Source organism: Bolinopsis microptera, chromosome 12, assembly GCF_026151205.1.
Source record: "Bolinopsis microptera isolate Bmic1 chromosome 12, MBARI_Bmic_1.0, whole genome shotgun sequence".
NCBI lineage: Eukaryota > Metazoa > Ctenophora > Tentaculata > Lobata > Bolinopsidae > Bolinopsis > Bolinopsis microptera.
In genome coordinates this window covers 14,425,291-14,440,479 of record NC_087083.1, presented here as the reverse complement: position 1 = coordinate 14,440,479, position 15,189 = coordinate 14,425,291, and the positions used below count along the sequence as shown (strand labels likewise).

The window sequence follows — 15,189 nt, the reverse complement described above, 5'->3', positions numbered from 1 at the left end:
GTATTCTATTTGTACTGGGCAGGCTCACAGAGGTATTATATTTGTACTGGGCAGGCTCACAGGGGTATTCTATTTGTACTGGGCAGGCTCACAGGGGTATTCTATTTTTACTGGGCAGGCTCACAGGGGTATTCTATTTGTACTGGGCAGGCTCACAGAGGTATTCTATTTGTACTGGGCAGGCTCACAGAGGTATTCTATTTGTACTGGGCAGGCTCATTTTAACTTGACAGAGGTATTCTATTTGTACTGGGCAGGCTCATTTTAACTTGACAGAGGTATTCTATTTGTACTGGGCAGGCTCATTTTAACTTGACCCAAAAAAACACTACTTTTTAATCATTAAACTTTCAAAATGTTACTTTTAAAAAACATGTTGACATTTAAAATTTATTTCACCTGCATTCTGCAAGTTTTTTGTTATTAACGTCATTATCAACAGTTGAATTTAACAATGTTATGAAGATATATAAGAAACAATGTTATGAACATGTTTTGAACATAATATGACGTATAAGAAGCAATGTTATGAAAATATTTTGAACATAATATGACGTATAAGAAGCAATGTTATGAACATGTTTTGAACAATGTTATGAACATGTTTTGAACAATGTTATGAACATGTTTTGAACAATTTTATGAACATGTTTTGAACAATGTTATGAAAATGTTTTGAACAATGTTTTGAACAATGTTTTGAACAATGTTTTGAACAATGTAATGTTACAGATATAAACAGAGTGCTGTCAGATAGAGAAAGTCAGATCAGCGAACTAGAACAGAAACTAACAGTGTGCACTGAGAGATTACAAGCAGGGGAACTACTCAGGAGGAAACTTCATAACACTATTCAGGTATTAACATGTACCATAAACAATAAACATGTCACCTCACTAATTCATAACACTATTCAGGTATTAACATGTACCATAAACAATAAACATGTGACCTCACTAATTCATAACACTATTCAGGTATTAACATGTACCATAAACAATAAACATGTCACCTCACTAATTCATAACACTATTCAGGTATTAACATGTACCATAAACAATAAACATGTCACCTCACTAATTCATAACACTATTCAGGTATTAACATGTACCATAAACAATAAACATGTCACCTCACTAATTCATAACACTATTCAGGTATTAACATGTACCATAAACAATAAACATATGACCTCACTAATACATAACACTATTCAGGTATTAACATGTACCATAAACAATAAACATGTCACCTCACTAATTCATAACACTATTCAGGTATTAACATGTACCATAAACAATAAACATATGACCTCACTAATACATAACACTATTCAGGTATTAACATGTACCATAAACAATAAACATGTCACCTCACTAATTCATAACACTATTCAGGTATTAATATGTACCATAAACAATAAACATGTCACCTCACTAATTCATAACACTATTCAGGTATTAACATGTACCATAAACAATAAACATGTCACCTCACTAATTCATAACACTATTCAGGTATTAACATGTACCATAAACAATAAACATGTCACCTCACTAATTCATAACACTATTCAGGTATTAACATTTCGATTAAATTTCGATCACTGGATCTACTACCCTCACAATTGAGATATAAAATATGCAATTGCTAAAGATATGAAACGGAAATTCTGTGTTAGAGGAACCTGAAATGTTGTAGCTTCACATCCCCCCCCCCCCCCCCCCCCCCCCCCTTCACATCCCCCCCCCCCCCTCACATTACCACTATTCTAGGAGCTGAAGGGTAATATCCGTGTATACTGCAGAGTTCGCCCTTTCCTTCACAGCGAAGTCATGACTGGCCGTGAGTATAACATTATTTGAATTATGATTAAATTGTTGCTTCTGTCGAATCTGTCTAGTTCTAATGTATCCTCACAATAGTGACTTTAAAATATATAATAATGAAAATGCCAATAAAACTTACGTTTTAATTATATATCATTATAAAAGTGTTGTAACTTGTAACGCGGTTGTTACTAGTGTACAGGTGCGTTCTAGAGCCGCTCAGGATGATAATAAAGTAGCAATTACCATCCAATTAATTAGCAATTACCATCCAATTAATTAGCAATTACCATCCAATTAATTAGCAATTACCATAAAATTAATTAGCAATTACCATCCAATTAATTAGCAATTACCATCCAATTAATTAGCAATTACCATCCAATTAATTAGCAATTACCATCAAATTAATTAGCAATTACCATCCAATTAATTAGCAATTACTCTCAGAGCCGACCCACGAGGTGCCCCAGATAGAGTTTAGTAAAGATAATACCAACATAACTGTGTCTTCTTTCTCAGAGCCGACCCACGAGGTGCCCCAGATAGAGTTCAGTAAAGATAATACCAACATAACTGTGTCTTCTTTCTCAGAGCCGACACACGAGGTGCCCCAGATAGAGTTTAGTAAAGATAATACCAACATAACTGTGTCTTCTTTACAGAGCCGACCCACGAGGTGCCCCAGATAGAGTTTAGTAAAGATAATACCAACATAACTGTGTTTTCTTTACAGAGCCTACCCACGAGGTGCCCCAGATAGAGTTTAGTAAAGATAATACCAACATAACTGTGTCTTCTTTACAGAGCCGACCCACGAGGTGCCGCAGATAGAGTTTAGTAAAGATAATACCAACATAACTGTGTCTTCTTTACAGAGCCGACCCACGAGGTGCCGCAGATAGAGTTTAGTAAAGATAATACCAACATAACTGTGTCTTCTTTACAGAGCCGACCCACGAGGTGCCCCAGATAGAGTTTAGTAAAGATAATACCAACATAACTGTGTTTTCTTTACAGAGCCTACCCACGAGGTGCCCCAGATAGAGTTTAGTAAAGATAATACCAACATAACTGTGTCTTCTTTACAGAGCCGACCCACGAGGTGCCGCAGATAGAGTTTAGTAAAGATAATACCAACATAACTGTGTCTTCTTTACAGAGCCGACCCACGAGGTGCCCCAGATAGAGTTTAGTAAAGATAATACCAACATAACTGTGTCTTCTTTACAGAGCCGACCCACGAGGTGCCGCAGATAGAGTTTAGTAAAGATAATACCAACATAACTGTGTCTTCTTTACAGAGCCTACCCACGAGGTGCCCCAGATAGAGTTTAGTAAAGATAATACCAACATAACTGTGTCTTCTTTACAGAGCCGACCCACGAGGTGCCGCAGATAGAGTTTAGTAAAGATAATACCAACATAACTGTGTCTTCTTTACAGAGCCGACCCACGAGGTGCCCCAGATAGAGTTTAGTAAAGATAATACCAACATAACTGTGTCTTCTTTACAGAGCCTACCCACGAGGTGCCCCAGATAGAGTTTAGTAAAGATAATACCAACATAACTGTGTCTTCTTTACAGAGCCTACCCACGAGGTGCCGCAGATAGAGTTTAGTAAAGATAATACCAACATAACTGTGTCTTCTTTCTCAGAGCCGACCCACGAGGTGCCCCAGATAGAGTTTAGTAAAGATAATACCAACATAACTGTGTCTTCTTTACAGAGCCGACCCACGAGGTGCCGCAGATAGAGTTTAGTAAAGATAATACCAACATAACTGTGTCTTCTTTACAGAGCCGACCCACGAGGTGCCCCAGATAGAGTTCAGTAAAGATAATACCAACATAACTGTGTCTTCTTTGCAAGCTGAGAAGTTGGGAAGAAAAGGAGAAACACTCAACAACAGCTTCAACTTTGATCACGTGTTTGGGTTAGTTGTTGTTTAATTTATGCAAATATTAAATATAAGACACGTTATATACTACAAATATTAAATATAAGACACGTTATATAATACAAATATTAATTATAAGACACGTTATATAATACACATATTAAATATAAGACACGTTATATAATACAAATATTAAATATAAGACACGTTATATAATACAAATATTAAATATAAGACACGTTATATAATACAAATATCAAATATAAGACACGTTATATTATACAAATATTAAATATAAGACACCCACAGGAGTGTCACCTCAAATTATTTGTTATATAGTAGTGTTGAAAGTATTAAAACTTTCAACACTACTATATAACAAATAATTTGAGGTGACACTCCTGTGGATGGCCCTCAAAGGCCGAAACTAGTTGAGTCTTCAGCAGATCACCCTGGAATACGTCGTATCATTTGTTTGATGACACTTTTTTTGTATCTCACACTTATTTTACTTCGGAGTATTCCAACAGCCACATTGTTACACAAGTGTAACTAGCCAATTACAGGAAGCCGAAGGATTTAATTAGGCCAGTGACGGTTAAGGTAGTGTGTACCATACTTTCTTCGCCCGAGACTTCGCTGCAATGGACAGCTTCTCATTTAGTCATTTAACCCTCACACACGATTTCTCGAATATTCGGCTGAGTAGACCGGGGGGCTGCATAGACCACTCAGGATCTTTAGCTGAATGTCGACGACACTCACCCCACGACTAGGCAGGCAGTGGGTTTCGAACTCGCAATCTCACGATTACAAATCCGATGATTAACCAACTACGCTACCTGGCCGTTAAAAACTTAACTATCTTGTGATCCTTTACTGCTTTATTCCGGGGCGATTGTGGCTACAAAATTCGATATTGGCTTGTTTTTCCACCTCAACGTCAGCGAAAGCTCTAACAAATATAAGACACGTTATATAATACAAATGTTAAATATAAGACACGTTATATAATACAAATATTAAATATAAGACACGTTATATAATACAAATATTAAATAGCCATCTCCCCTCGCCTTCCGACTGATATCCTAGCATGACAGCACGTGTATATATTTAACTTTATTAACGTTTTAATTCTCGCTCCATATTTGGCAGGTTGTCGAACTTTGAATTAAACCGCCAAACTAAATATTTGCCTCAGACCTCGCCACACCCAAGAAGATACCTTCGCTGAGGTCTCTGGGCTGGTACAATCTGCACTTGACGGGTTCAACGTGTGTATATTCGCTTACGGGCAAACAGGTAACTGGTCACCTGCCTTGTTCTCAGTTATAAATTGAGTTGTATTTGATTAAGTAGTCACTAATTAGTTCCTAATTAGGTACTATTAGTTCCTGATATCTTTATAATTGTTACTAACAATTCCACGTTTTGCCGAATTATTCGTCATTTAATCTCACTGAAATTATGTAAGTTAAATAAATTATGTAAGTTAGATAAATTATGTAAGTTAGATAAATTATGTAAGTTAGATAAATTATGTAAGTTAGATAAATTATGTAAGTTAGATAAATTATGTAAGTTAGATAAATTATGTAAGTTAGATAAATTATGTAAGTTAGATAAATTATGTAAGTTAGATAAATTATGTAAGTTAGATAAATTATGTAAGTTAGATAAATTATGTAAGTTAGATAAGCCTCACACTGAAACCACTACTCAGGAAGTGGAAAGACCCACACTATGCAGGGTCCTATTGACCCGTCCAGCGAGTACAGGGGCATTATCCCGCGAGCTATGGAGCAGGTCTTCAAGGTACTTATCAGTTATCATCACTACCTTTATACTTTACACTACCTTTATATTACTTATCATCACTACCTTTATACTTTTAAATGATTTGTATCATGAATCATATTATCTAAATTTTATAAATCTTGAAAAGTTAAGTATGGTTGATATTATTTTGTTATTAATACCACTTGTATAATAATGAATAGAGATAAGAGAAGTGTGTCACTTTAACAGTAATAATTATATTATTGCTCACTTTAACAGTAATAATTATATTATTGCTCACTTTAACACTAATAATTATATTATTGCTCACTATAACAGTAATAATTATATTATTGCTCACTTTAACAGTAATAATTATATTATTACTCACTTTAACAGTAATAATTATATTATTGCTCACTTTAACAGTAATAATTATATTATTACTCACTTTAACAGTAATAATTATATTATTGCTCACTTTAACACTAATAATTATATTATTGCTCACTATAACAGTAATAATTATATTATTGCTCACTTTAACAGTAATAATTATATTATTACTCACTTTAACAGTAATAATTATATTATTGCTCACTTTAACAGTAATAATTATATTATTACTCACTTTAACAGTAATAATTATATTATTGCTCACTTTAACAGTAATAATTATATTATTGCTCACTTTAACAGTAATAATTATATTATTGCTCACTTTAACAGTAATAATTATATTATTGCTCACTTCAACACTAATAATTATATAATTACCCAGACTGGGGATGAGATGGCGGACCAGGGCTGGGACTATGTGTTTACAGCTTCCTTTCTGGAGATCTACAACGAGAACCTGCACGATCTTATTTGCAGGTATTCTAATGTAAACATAACACAACATTGCAAAGCATTTTAAGCTGATGGTTGTATTTGGTAAACTTAATCATGAATTTAACTTGTTTAAATTAATCATCGGTTTTATGTCAACTAGCAGTTGTTTAATGTGTCTACTAACTCTATTTCAGCACCGACCAGAAGATAGTGATAAAGCTTGTAAATGAGAAGACGCGTGAAGTGGAAGTTACAAATGTCAAGTCTGTTATTGTACAGAACTGTTATGATGTGAGTATCACGTGACCAGACACGTCACGTGACCAAACACGTCACGTGACCAGACACGTCACGTGACCAGACACGTCACGTGACCAGACACGTCACGTTAGAAGTGGTTTTAATTCCTGTCAACTAGGATATTTTATAATGCAATGAAACTGTTGATTCGAGGATAGAATTATCAAATTGTTATCTCGTTTCTCTATTGTGTAAACAATTCAAATATGCTCCGAATTGGAGTATTATGGAGTGTATTACCATAATATATGGTGTTATAAGTATGATAATATAAATACTAGTTCATAGCAGAAGAAGACGGAGCCCGGAGGGCTTTCGATAAAATCCTCTTTTAATATACTGTCTCTGATATTTGTAGGTAGATACTATCTCTGTTACTTGTAGGTAGATACTATCTCTGTTACTTGTAGGTAGATAATATCTCTGTTACTTGTAGGTAGATAATATCTCTGTTACTTGTAGGTAGATACTATCTCTGTTACTTGTAGGTAGATAATATCTCTGTTACTTGTAGGTAGATACTATCTCTGTTACTTGTAGGTAGATACTATCTCTGTTACTTGTAGGTAGATACTATCTCTGTTACTTGTAGGTAGATACTATCTCTGTTACTTGTAGGTAGATACTATCTCTGTTACTTGTAGGTAGATACTATCTCTGTTACTTGTAGGTAGATAATATCTCTGTTACTTGTAGGTAGATATTATCTCTGTTACTTGTAGGTAGATACTATCTCTGTTACTTGTAGGTAGATACTATCTCTGTTACTTGTAGGTAGATACTATCTCTGTTACTTGTAGGTAGATACTATCTCTGTTACTTGTAGGTAGATAGTATCTCTGTTACTTGTAGGTAGATACTATCTCTGTTACTTGTAGGTAGATACTATCTCTGTTACTTGTAGGTAGATACTATCTCTGTTACTTGTAGGTAGATACTATCTCTGTTACTTGTAGGTAGATACTATCTCTGTTACTTGTAGGTAGATACTATCTCTGTTACTTGTAGGTAGATACTATCTCTGTTACTTGTAGGTAGATACTATCTCTGTTACTTGTAGGTAGATAATATCTCTGTTACTTGTAGGTAGATACTATCTCTGTTACTTGTAGGTAGATAGTATCTCTGTTACTTGTAGGTAGATAATATCTCTGTTACTTGTAGGTAGATACTATCTCTGTTACTTGTAGGTAGATAATATCTCTGTTACTTGTAGGTAGATACTATCTCTGTTACTTGTAGGTAGATAGTATCTCTGTTACTTGTAGGTAGATAATATCTCTGTTACTTGTAGGTAGATACTATCTCTGTTACTTGTAGGTAGATACTATCTCTGTTACTTGTAGGTAGATACTATCTCTGTTACTTGTAGGTAGATACTATCTCTGTTACTTGTAGGTAGATACTATCTCTGTTACTTGTAGGTAGATACTATCTCTGTTACTTGTAGGTAGATACTATCTCTGTTACTTGTAGGTAGATACTATCTCTGTTACTTGTAGGTAGATACTATCTCTGTTACTTGTAGGTAGATACTATCTCTGTTACTTGTAGGTAGATACTATCTCTGTTACTTGTAGGTAGATAATATCTCTGTTACTTGTAGGTAGATAATATCTCTGTTACTTGTAGGTAGATAATATCTCTGTTACTTGTAGGTAGATACTATCTCTGTTACTTGTAGGTAGATACTGTCTCTGTTACTTGTAGGTAGATAGTATCTCTGTTACTTGTAGGTAGATACTATCTCTGTTACTTGTAGGTAGATAATATCTCTGTTACTTGTAGGTAGATACTATCTCTGTTACTTGTAGGTAGATACTATCTCTGTTACTTGTAGGTAGATAATATCTCTGTTACTTGTAGGTAGATAATATCTCTGTTACTTGTAGGTAGATACTATCTCTGTTACTTGTAGGTAGATACTGTCTCTGTTACTTGTAGGTAGATATTATCTCTGTTACTTGTAGGTAGATACTATCTCTGTTACTTGTAGGTAGATAATATCTCTGTTACTTGTAGGTAGATACTATCTCTGTTACTTGTAGGTAGATAATATCTCTGTTACTTGTAGGTAGATAATATCTCTGTTACTTGTAGGTAGATACTATCTCTGTTACTTGTAGGTAGATACTGTCTCTGTTACTTGTAGGTAGATAGTATCTCTGTTACTTGTAGGTAGATACTATCTCTGTTACTTGTAGGTAGATAATATCTCTGTTACTTGTAGGTAGATACTATCTCTGTTACTTGTAGGTAGATACTATCTCTGTTACTTGTAGGTAGATATTATCTCTGTTACTTGTAGGTAGATACTATCTCTGTTACTTGTAGGTAGATAATATCTCTGTTACTTGTAGGTAGATACTATCTCTGTTACTTGTAGGTAGATAATATCTCTGTTACTTGTAGGTAGATATTATCTCTGTTACTTGTAGGTAGATACTATCTCTGTTACTTGTAGGTAGATACTATCTCTGTTACTTGTAGGTAGATAATATCTCTGTTACTTGTAGGTAGATAATATCTCTGTTACTTGTAGGTAGATACTATCTCTGTTACTTGTAGGTAGATAATATCTCTGTTACTTGTAGGTAGATACTATCTCTGTTACTTGTAGGTAGATACTATCTCTGTTACTTGTAGGTAGATACTATCTCTGTTACTTGTAGGTAGATACTATCTCTGTTACTTGTAGGTAGATACTATCTCTGTTACTTGTAGGTAGATACTATCTCTGTTACTTGTAGGTAGATAATATCTCTGTTACTTGTAGGTAGATAATATCTCTGTTACTTGTAGGTAGATACTATCTCTGTTACTTGTAGGTAGATACTATCTCTGTTACTTGTAGGTAGATAATATCTCTGTTACTTGTAGGTAGATACTATCTCTGTTACTTGTAGGTAGATACTATCTCTGTTACTTGTAGGTAGATACTATCTCTGTTACTTGTAGGTAGATACTATCTCTGTTACTTGTAGGTAGATACTATCTCTGTTACTTGTAGGTAGATAATATCTCTGTTACTTGTAGGTAGATAATGTCTCTGTTACTTGTAGGTAGATACTATCTCTGTTACTTGTAGGTAGATACTGTCTCTGTTACTTGTAGGTAGATAGTATCTCTGTTACTTGTAGGTAGATACTATCTCTGTTACTTGTAGGTAGATACTATCTCTGTTACTTGTAGGTAGATACTATCTCTGTTACTTGTAGGTAGATAATATCTCTGTTACTTGTAGGTACACGAGTTGCTACTGAAAGCCAACAAGAACCGAACTGTAGCTGCCACAAAGTGTAACGAGAGGAGTTCACGGTCGCATTCCGTCTTCAGACTCAAAATTGAGGGGAAAAACACCAAAAACGGTACGATAGGTTGGGGGGGGGGGCATCAACCTCATTAATACCTATTATTCCCTCCGATTTCAAAATAGGTATTTGTGTATATTTATGAGGTTGACGCACCCCCAGGTTGGAAATGGTAAACCAGCTTAATTAATTCGCTAAACAATAGTTTACAATAATTAAATATCCGAAACTCCGGTACAACGTTGAAACCCTTAAAAATTACGATTTAATTGATAGCTAATTAACTAATTGATTTGTTGGTATAGGTGACACCTGTGTGGGTAACCTAAATCTGGTGGATTTAGCTGGTTCAGAACGTGTTGAGAAAAGTGGGAGCACTGGTCAGCGACTGAAAGAGGCTCAGGCTATAAACACATCACTCAGCGAACTTGGTAAGTTATAAACACATCACTCAGCGAACTTGGTAAGTAGGCTATAAAAACATCACTCAGCGAACTTGGTAAGTGTATAAACACATCACTCAGCGAACTTGGTAAGTAGGCTATAAACACATCACTCAGCGAACTTGGTAAGTGTATAAACACATCACTCAGCGAACTTGGTAAGTGTATAAACACATCACTCAGCGAACTTGGTAAGTGTATAAACACATCACTCAGCGAACTTGGTAAGTGTATAAACACATCACTCAGCGAACTTGGTAAGTTATAAACACATCACTCAGCGAACTTGGTAAGTGTATAAACACATCACTCAGCGAACTTGGTAAGTAGGCTATAAACACATCACTCAGCGAACTTGGTAAGTGTATAAACACATCACTCAGCGAACTTGGTAAGTAGGCTATAAACACATCACTCAGCGAACTTGGTAAGTGTATAAACACATCACTCAGCGAACTTGGTAAGTGTATAAACACATCACTCAGCGAACTTGGTAAGTGTATAAACACATCACTCAGCGAACTTGGTAAGTGTATAAACACATCACTCAGCGAACTTGGTAAGTGTATAAACACATCACTCAGCGAACTTGGTAAGTGTATAAACACATCACTCAGCGAACTTGGTAAGTGTATAAACACATCACTCAGCGAACTTGGTAAGTGTATAAACACATCACTCAGCGAACTTGGTAACTAGGCTATAAACACATCACTCAGCGAACTTGGTAAGTGTATAAACACATCACTCAGCGAACTTGGTAAGTAGGCTATAAACACATCACTCAGCGAACTTGGTAAGTTATAAACACATCACTCAGCGAACTTGGTAAGTAGGCTATAAACACATCACTCAGCGAACTTGGTAAGTGTATAAACACATCACTCAGCGAACTTGGTAAGTAGGCTATAAACACATCACTCAGCGAACTTGGTAAGTGTATAAACACATCACTCAGCGAACTTGGTAAGTGTATAAACACATCACTCAGCGAACTTGGTAAGTGTATAAACACATCACTCAGCGAACTTGGTAAGTGTATAAACACATCACTCAGCGAACTTGGTAAGTGTATAAACACATCACTCAGCGAACTTGGTAAGTGTATAAACACATCACTCAGCGAACTTGGTAAGTGTATAAACACATCACTCAGCGAACTTGGTAAGTGTATAAACACATCACTCAGCGAACTTGGTAACTAGGCTATAAACACATCACTCAGCGAACTTGGTAAGTGTATAAACACATCACTCAGCGAACTTGGTAAGTAGGCTATAAACACATCACTCAGCGAACTTGGTAAGTTATAAACACATCACTCAGCGAACTTGGTAAGTGTATAAACACATCACTCAGCGAACTTGGTAAGTAGGCTATAAACACATCACTCAGCGAACTTGGTAAGTTATAAACACATCACTCAGCGAACTTGGTAAGTGTATAAACACATCACTCAGCGAACTTGGTAAGTGTATAAACACATCACTCAGCGAACTTGGTAAGTGTATAAACACATCACTCAGCGAACTTGGTAAGTGTATAAACACATCACTCAGCGAACTTGGTAAGTGTATAAACACATCACTCAGCGAACTTGGTAAGTGTATTAACACATCACTCAGCGAACTTGGTAAGTAGGCTATAAACACATCACTCAGCGAACTTGGTAAGTTATAAACACATCACTCAGCGAACTTGGTAAGTGAAATCATCATCATCAGTATACCACCACATTATTTGTATCTTGTGATATTATGATAAGTATAACGTGATACCACGTGACAGTACAATATCACGTGACAGGTAACGTGATGATGGCGCTGCAAGAGAAGAAGACCCATATTCCGTACCGGAACAGTAAGCTTACCTACCTGCTGTGTAACAGTCTGGGGGGAAACAGCAAGACTCTCATGTTTGTTAACGTCAGTCCGCTAGACAAACACACCAGCGAGTCCCTCACCAGTCTCCGCTTCGCCAGCAAGGTTAGTCAGCTGACCTATAAACACGTGACGTCACACGCTTTGTGAATTATAGACACGTGATGTCACATGCCTTGTAATTTCACAGTCCACATAATATTGATTAGATATATCAGCCACCTAATGTAACTTAACTTCCTTTTAGCATCAATCAGTTAATCAGGTCCTACTAAGTGATTGTGTGGACCCCCCCCCCCCCCCTAAGATTGATTGTTTTTATCAAAATTAGTTAAAAAGTTTGTTCCTCAGGTGAACAAAGTAGATCTTGGCACCGCTAAGAAGAACAAGTAATCTCCAGGAATCTGGACTAACTCTATCTTCCAGCCCAGTTAACCCGGGCTTTATCCTCCATGTCTTCTGATGAAGTCACTATCAAGCTGATGACGTCACTATCAAGATGATGACGTCACTATCAAGAAGTTATTGTAACGTTGTACAGAAACGAAAAAAACTTATAAATTTCACCATTCTGTCTTGTGTATGATTTATTGGACAGCACTCAGTGAAAATGATAAAGCGTTATTAGAAGCGTTATTAGAAGCGTTATTAGATGAGAATGTTATTTATTTTCCTGTCATCCCTGCCCATTATTTGTAGATATATTTGCTATTTTTACGGTTCATATTTACGCGGTAACTAATTAGTAATTTCTAATACTATTTGCATGGTAACGTATTACTACTATTTTCTTCACTTTTCTACTGTAATTCAAAAAGAACATGACAAATAAACCCTCCATCCTGTGCCGTACTTTTCTTTTGTAGTGTTATTAGTTGGATTTGTTGCAGCTTTCCTCAGAAAAGATGAAATTTCCTTGCTTTATTCGTTTAAAGAAAAATCCTCGCCCTTAGCTGTGATAGGGGATCGTTCAAATATTACGTTTGGACAATTTTGGAATCCCCCCTCTGTAATCAGTTTTACACAATATGGCTATTGTGATAAAATACACTTGCGTAATAATTTAGAACCCCACCCCTGACCCCTCTCAGTGATTATGTAATATTTTAACGACCCCTAATAGTAATGGTTAAATAGTTTCTGTCATTTTCGCCGGTCTTTAGTAAGGTATAAGTACCATTCCATGAGATCCATATAGAATTGTCTAGTGTAATGACTTTATGACTATTCTCATTTGGTGATGTAAGGTAGTTAAGCTTAAAGTTAGTTATCACTATCATATATTTTACTAATATTCAATAATGATAAGTTAATGTTTAAATTAGGCGATATTGTTGGGATGATTTAGATTTTTGACTGATTTTTCATGACACATTGTTGCGAATATCCAGTAATTGTTTTAATTTTAATTAGATAGTAATTAGATGATAATCTTAAATTTGATCCTTCGAACAGCTGTTGAGCAATGAAACGCAAACATAATCTTAGCAAAATGAATATATTTCTTTTATCTTCAGCATTTAATCAGTCACATAATCTGAGAATATCAATGGTTAGTATGAAAATTTGAACGATTCAAAAATAAAATTCGGGACACCATGAAAAATTAGCTTCCAGAAACGGAATTCACATTGTTCAGGCCAAACGGATAAAGTGTCTTCAATTTGTTAATATAAAACTGTTCTGACTTTCTAATATTATCTGGGGATGTAGAACACAAAATATCAAAATGGAAACTTTCATTGAAATCAGATCTCTCCCTCAAATTATGAACTGAAAAAAGATGTGCCCCTAAAACATTCTCGTCATCAAAATCTCTGTGGCTCTCAACATTCCCCTTACTACTCGGCTCTAAAATCTCATAATATTTACTGCGATGACCATTCACACGTTGGCTGAGGCTGGTGACTGTATTTCCCACGAATACGTTATTAACAGTACAAAGTTTGCACGTCGCGCCGTACACAATGTTGCGTGTCTTACAGTTACCACCTTGAGTTCTGACTGAGTGTCCATTATTGGAGACCATGGAATTGCCACTAACAAGGTGACAAGTTTGGCAGGGTCTGCCTTTCTTCTTCTCACCAGGTTTGGTGCATGGGTCAGTTGTTCTTGACTCTGAACCTAAGGCAAGCTTCTTTCTCTTGAATAAAGTGTCCTTTAAGTTAGGGGCTCGCCTGGTCACCACTTGGAGTTTAGGGATCCTCTCAGGGTTCTCACTGCTCCATGTACGGCTATTTGAGATGATGTTACTGGCCTCTTTAGCCTTAATTAGATGATCAGATTAATACCAAAGATTTTTGTCAGTCCACCAAAATCGGATCATTCTGTGAACTATAATAATGGTCGAAAACAAAGAAACAAAATGCGAACCAATGGTAATAAGATAAGGATTGTGACGTAAAAATGTCAAACAAAATAATTTACCAAATTTAGCTCGCAAATGGAGTTGAATACTCGCGAGTTTACCTTTTAGCAAGGTTGCAGAAATGAGAAAAAGGATATGTAATTGTATCTATTATCGTCATTTTAGAATACTAAGAGTCATTGCACATAGACTATTTAAACTATTTTCACAACTACAATTAAATACATTTATTGCATATTGAGTATTATCTAACGCGATGGAAATATTTTAAACCAATGCTGTGAAATTCGCACTACACGTATTATTCGATTTCGAATCAAATTCGCATACTGCATACGGATTTTTCTCTGAAAATTGCCGCATTTAAAAAAAATACAGTAGTTGTTTCACGACAGTTTATAGTTGGTTTTGTATGGTGGAATATTGCCAAAACATGTGCTTCCCGCAATACAAGTGCGTGGTTACTGGTTCAGGTTAGCGACTAGCGTAGGTACTGACCAAGATCGCAAGGGGTTAAATTTAGCTCATACCGGAAGGCAT

At 35.7% G+C, this 15,189-nt stretch overlaps 3 protein-coding genes across 3 annotated transcripts in view; 2 read left to right on the top strand and 1 right to left on the bottom strand.

Annotated features, from left to right (window-relative positions):
• Positions 1 to 4,075, bottom strand: part of LOC134824383 (ubiquitin conjugation factor E4 B-like) — an 80,113-nt gene extending 76,038 nt beyond the window's left edge. Inside the window, exon 1 of the mRNA XM_063836282.1 lies at positions 4,050 to 4,075. The gene's annotated coding sequence lies outside the window, so the exon portion shown is untranslated. The remainder of the gene's footprint in view (positions 1 to 4,049) is intronic.
• LOC134823946 (uncharacterized) overlaps positions 1 to 13,667 on the top strand; it is a 40,995-nt gene extending 27,328 nt beyond the window's left edge. Inside the window, exons 14-26 of the mRNA XM_063835542.1 lie at positions 733 to 857; positions 1,776 to 1,845; positions 2,280 to 2,456; positions 3,418 to 3,522; positions 3,632 to 3,767; positions 4,936 to 5,036; positions 5,458 to 5,549; positions 6,295 to 6,389; positions 6,542 to 6,638; positions 9,892 to 10,015; positions 10,264 to 10,389; positions 12,208 to 12,386; positions 12,633 to 13,667. Of these exons, the coding sequence (XP_063691612.1) occupies positions 733 to 857; positions 1,776 to 1,845; positions 2,280 to 2,456; positions 3,418 to 3,522; positions 3,632 to 3,767; positions 4,936 to 5,036; positions 5,458 to 5,549; positions 6,295 to 6,389; positions 6,542 to 6,638; positions 9,892 to 10,015; positions 10,264 to 10,389; positions 12,208 to 12,386; positions 12,633 to 12,674 (1,469 nt within the window). The 3' untranslated portion in view covers positions 12,675 to 13,667. The remainder of the gene's footprint in view (positions 1 to 732; positions 858 to 1,775; positions 1,846 to 2,279; positions 2,457 to 3,417; positions 3,523 to 3,631; positions 3,768 to 4,935; positions 5,037 to 5,457; positions 5,550 to 6,294; positions 6,390 to 6,541; positions 6,639 to 9,891; positions 10,016 to 10,263; positions 10,390 to 12,207; positions 12,387 to 12,632) is intronic.
• The window catches only part of LOC134824381 (multidrug resistance-associated protein 1-like), a 96,322-nt gene continuing 85,230 nt past the window's right edge, over positions 4,098 to 15,189 (top strand). The window contains exon 1 of the mRNA XM_063836280.1: positions 4,098 to 4,123. The gene's annotated coding sequence lies outside the window, so the exon portion shown is untranslated. The remainder of the gene's footprint in view (positions 4,124 to 15,189) is intronic.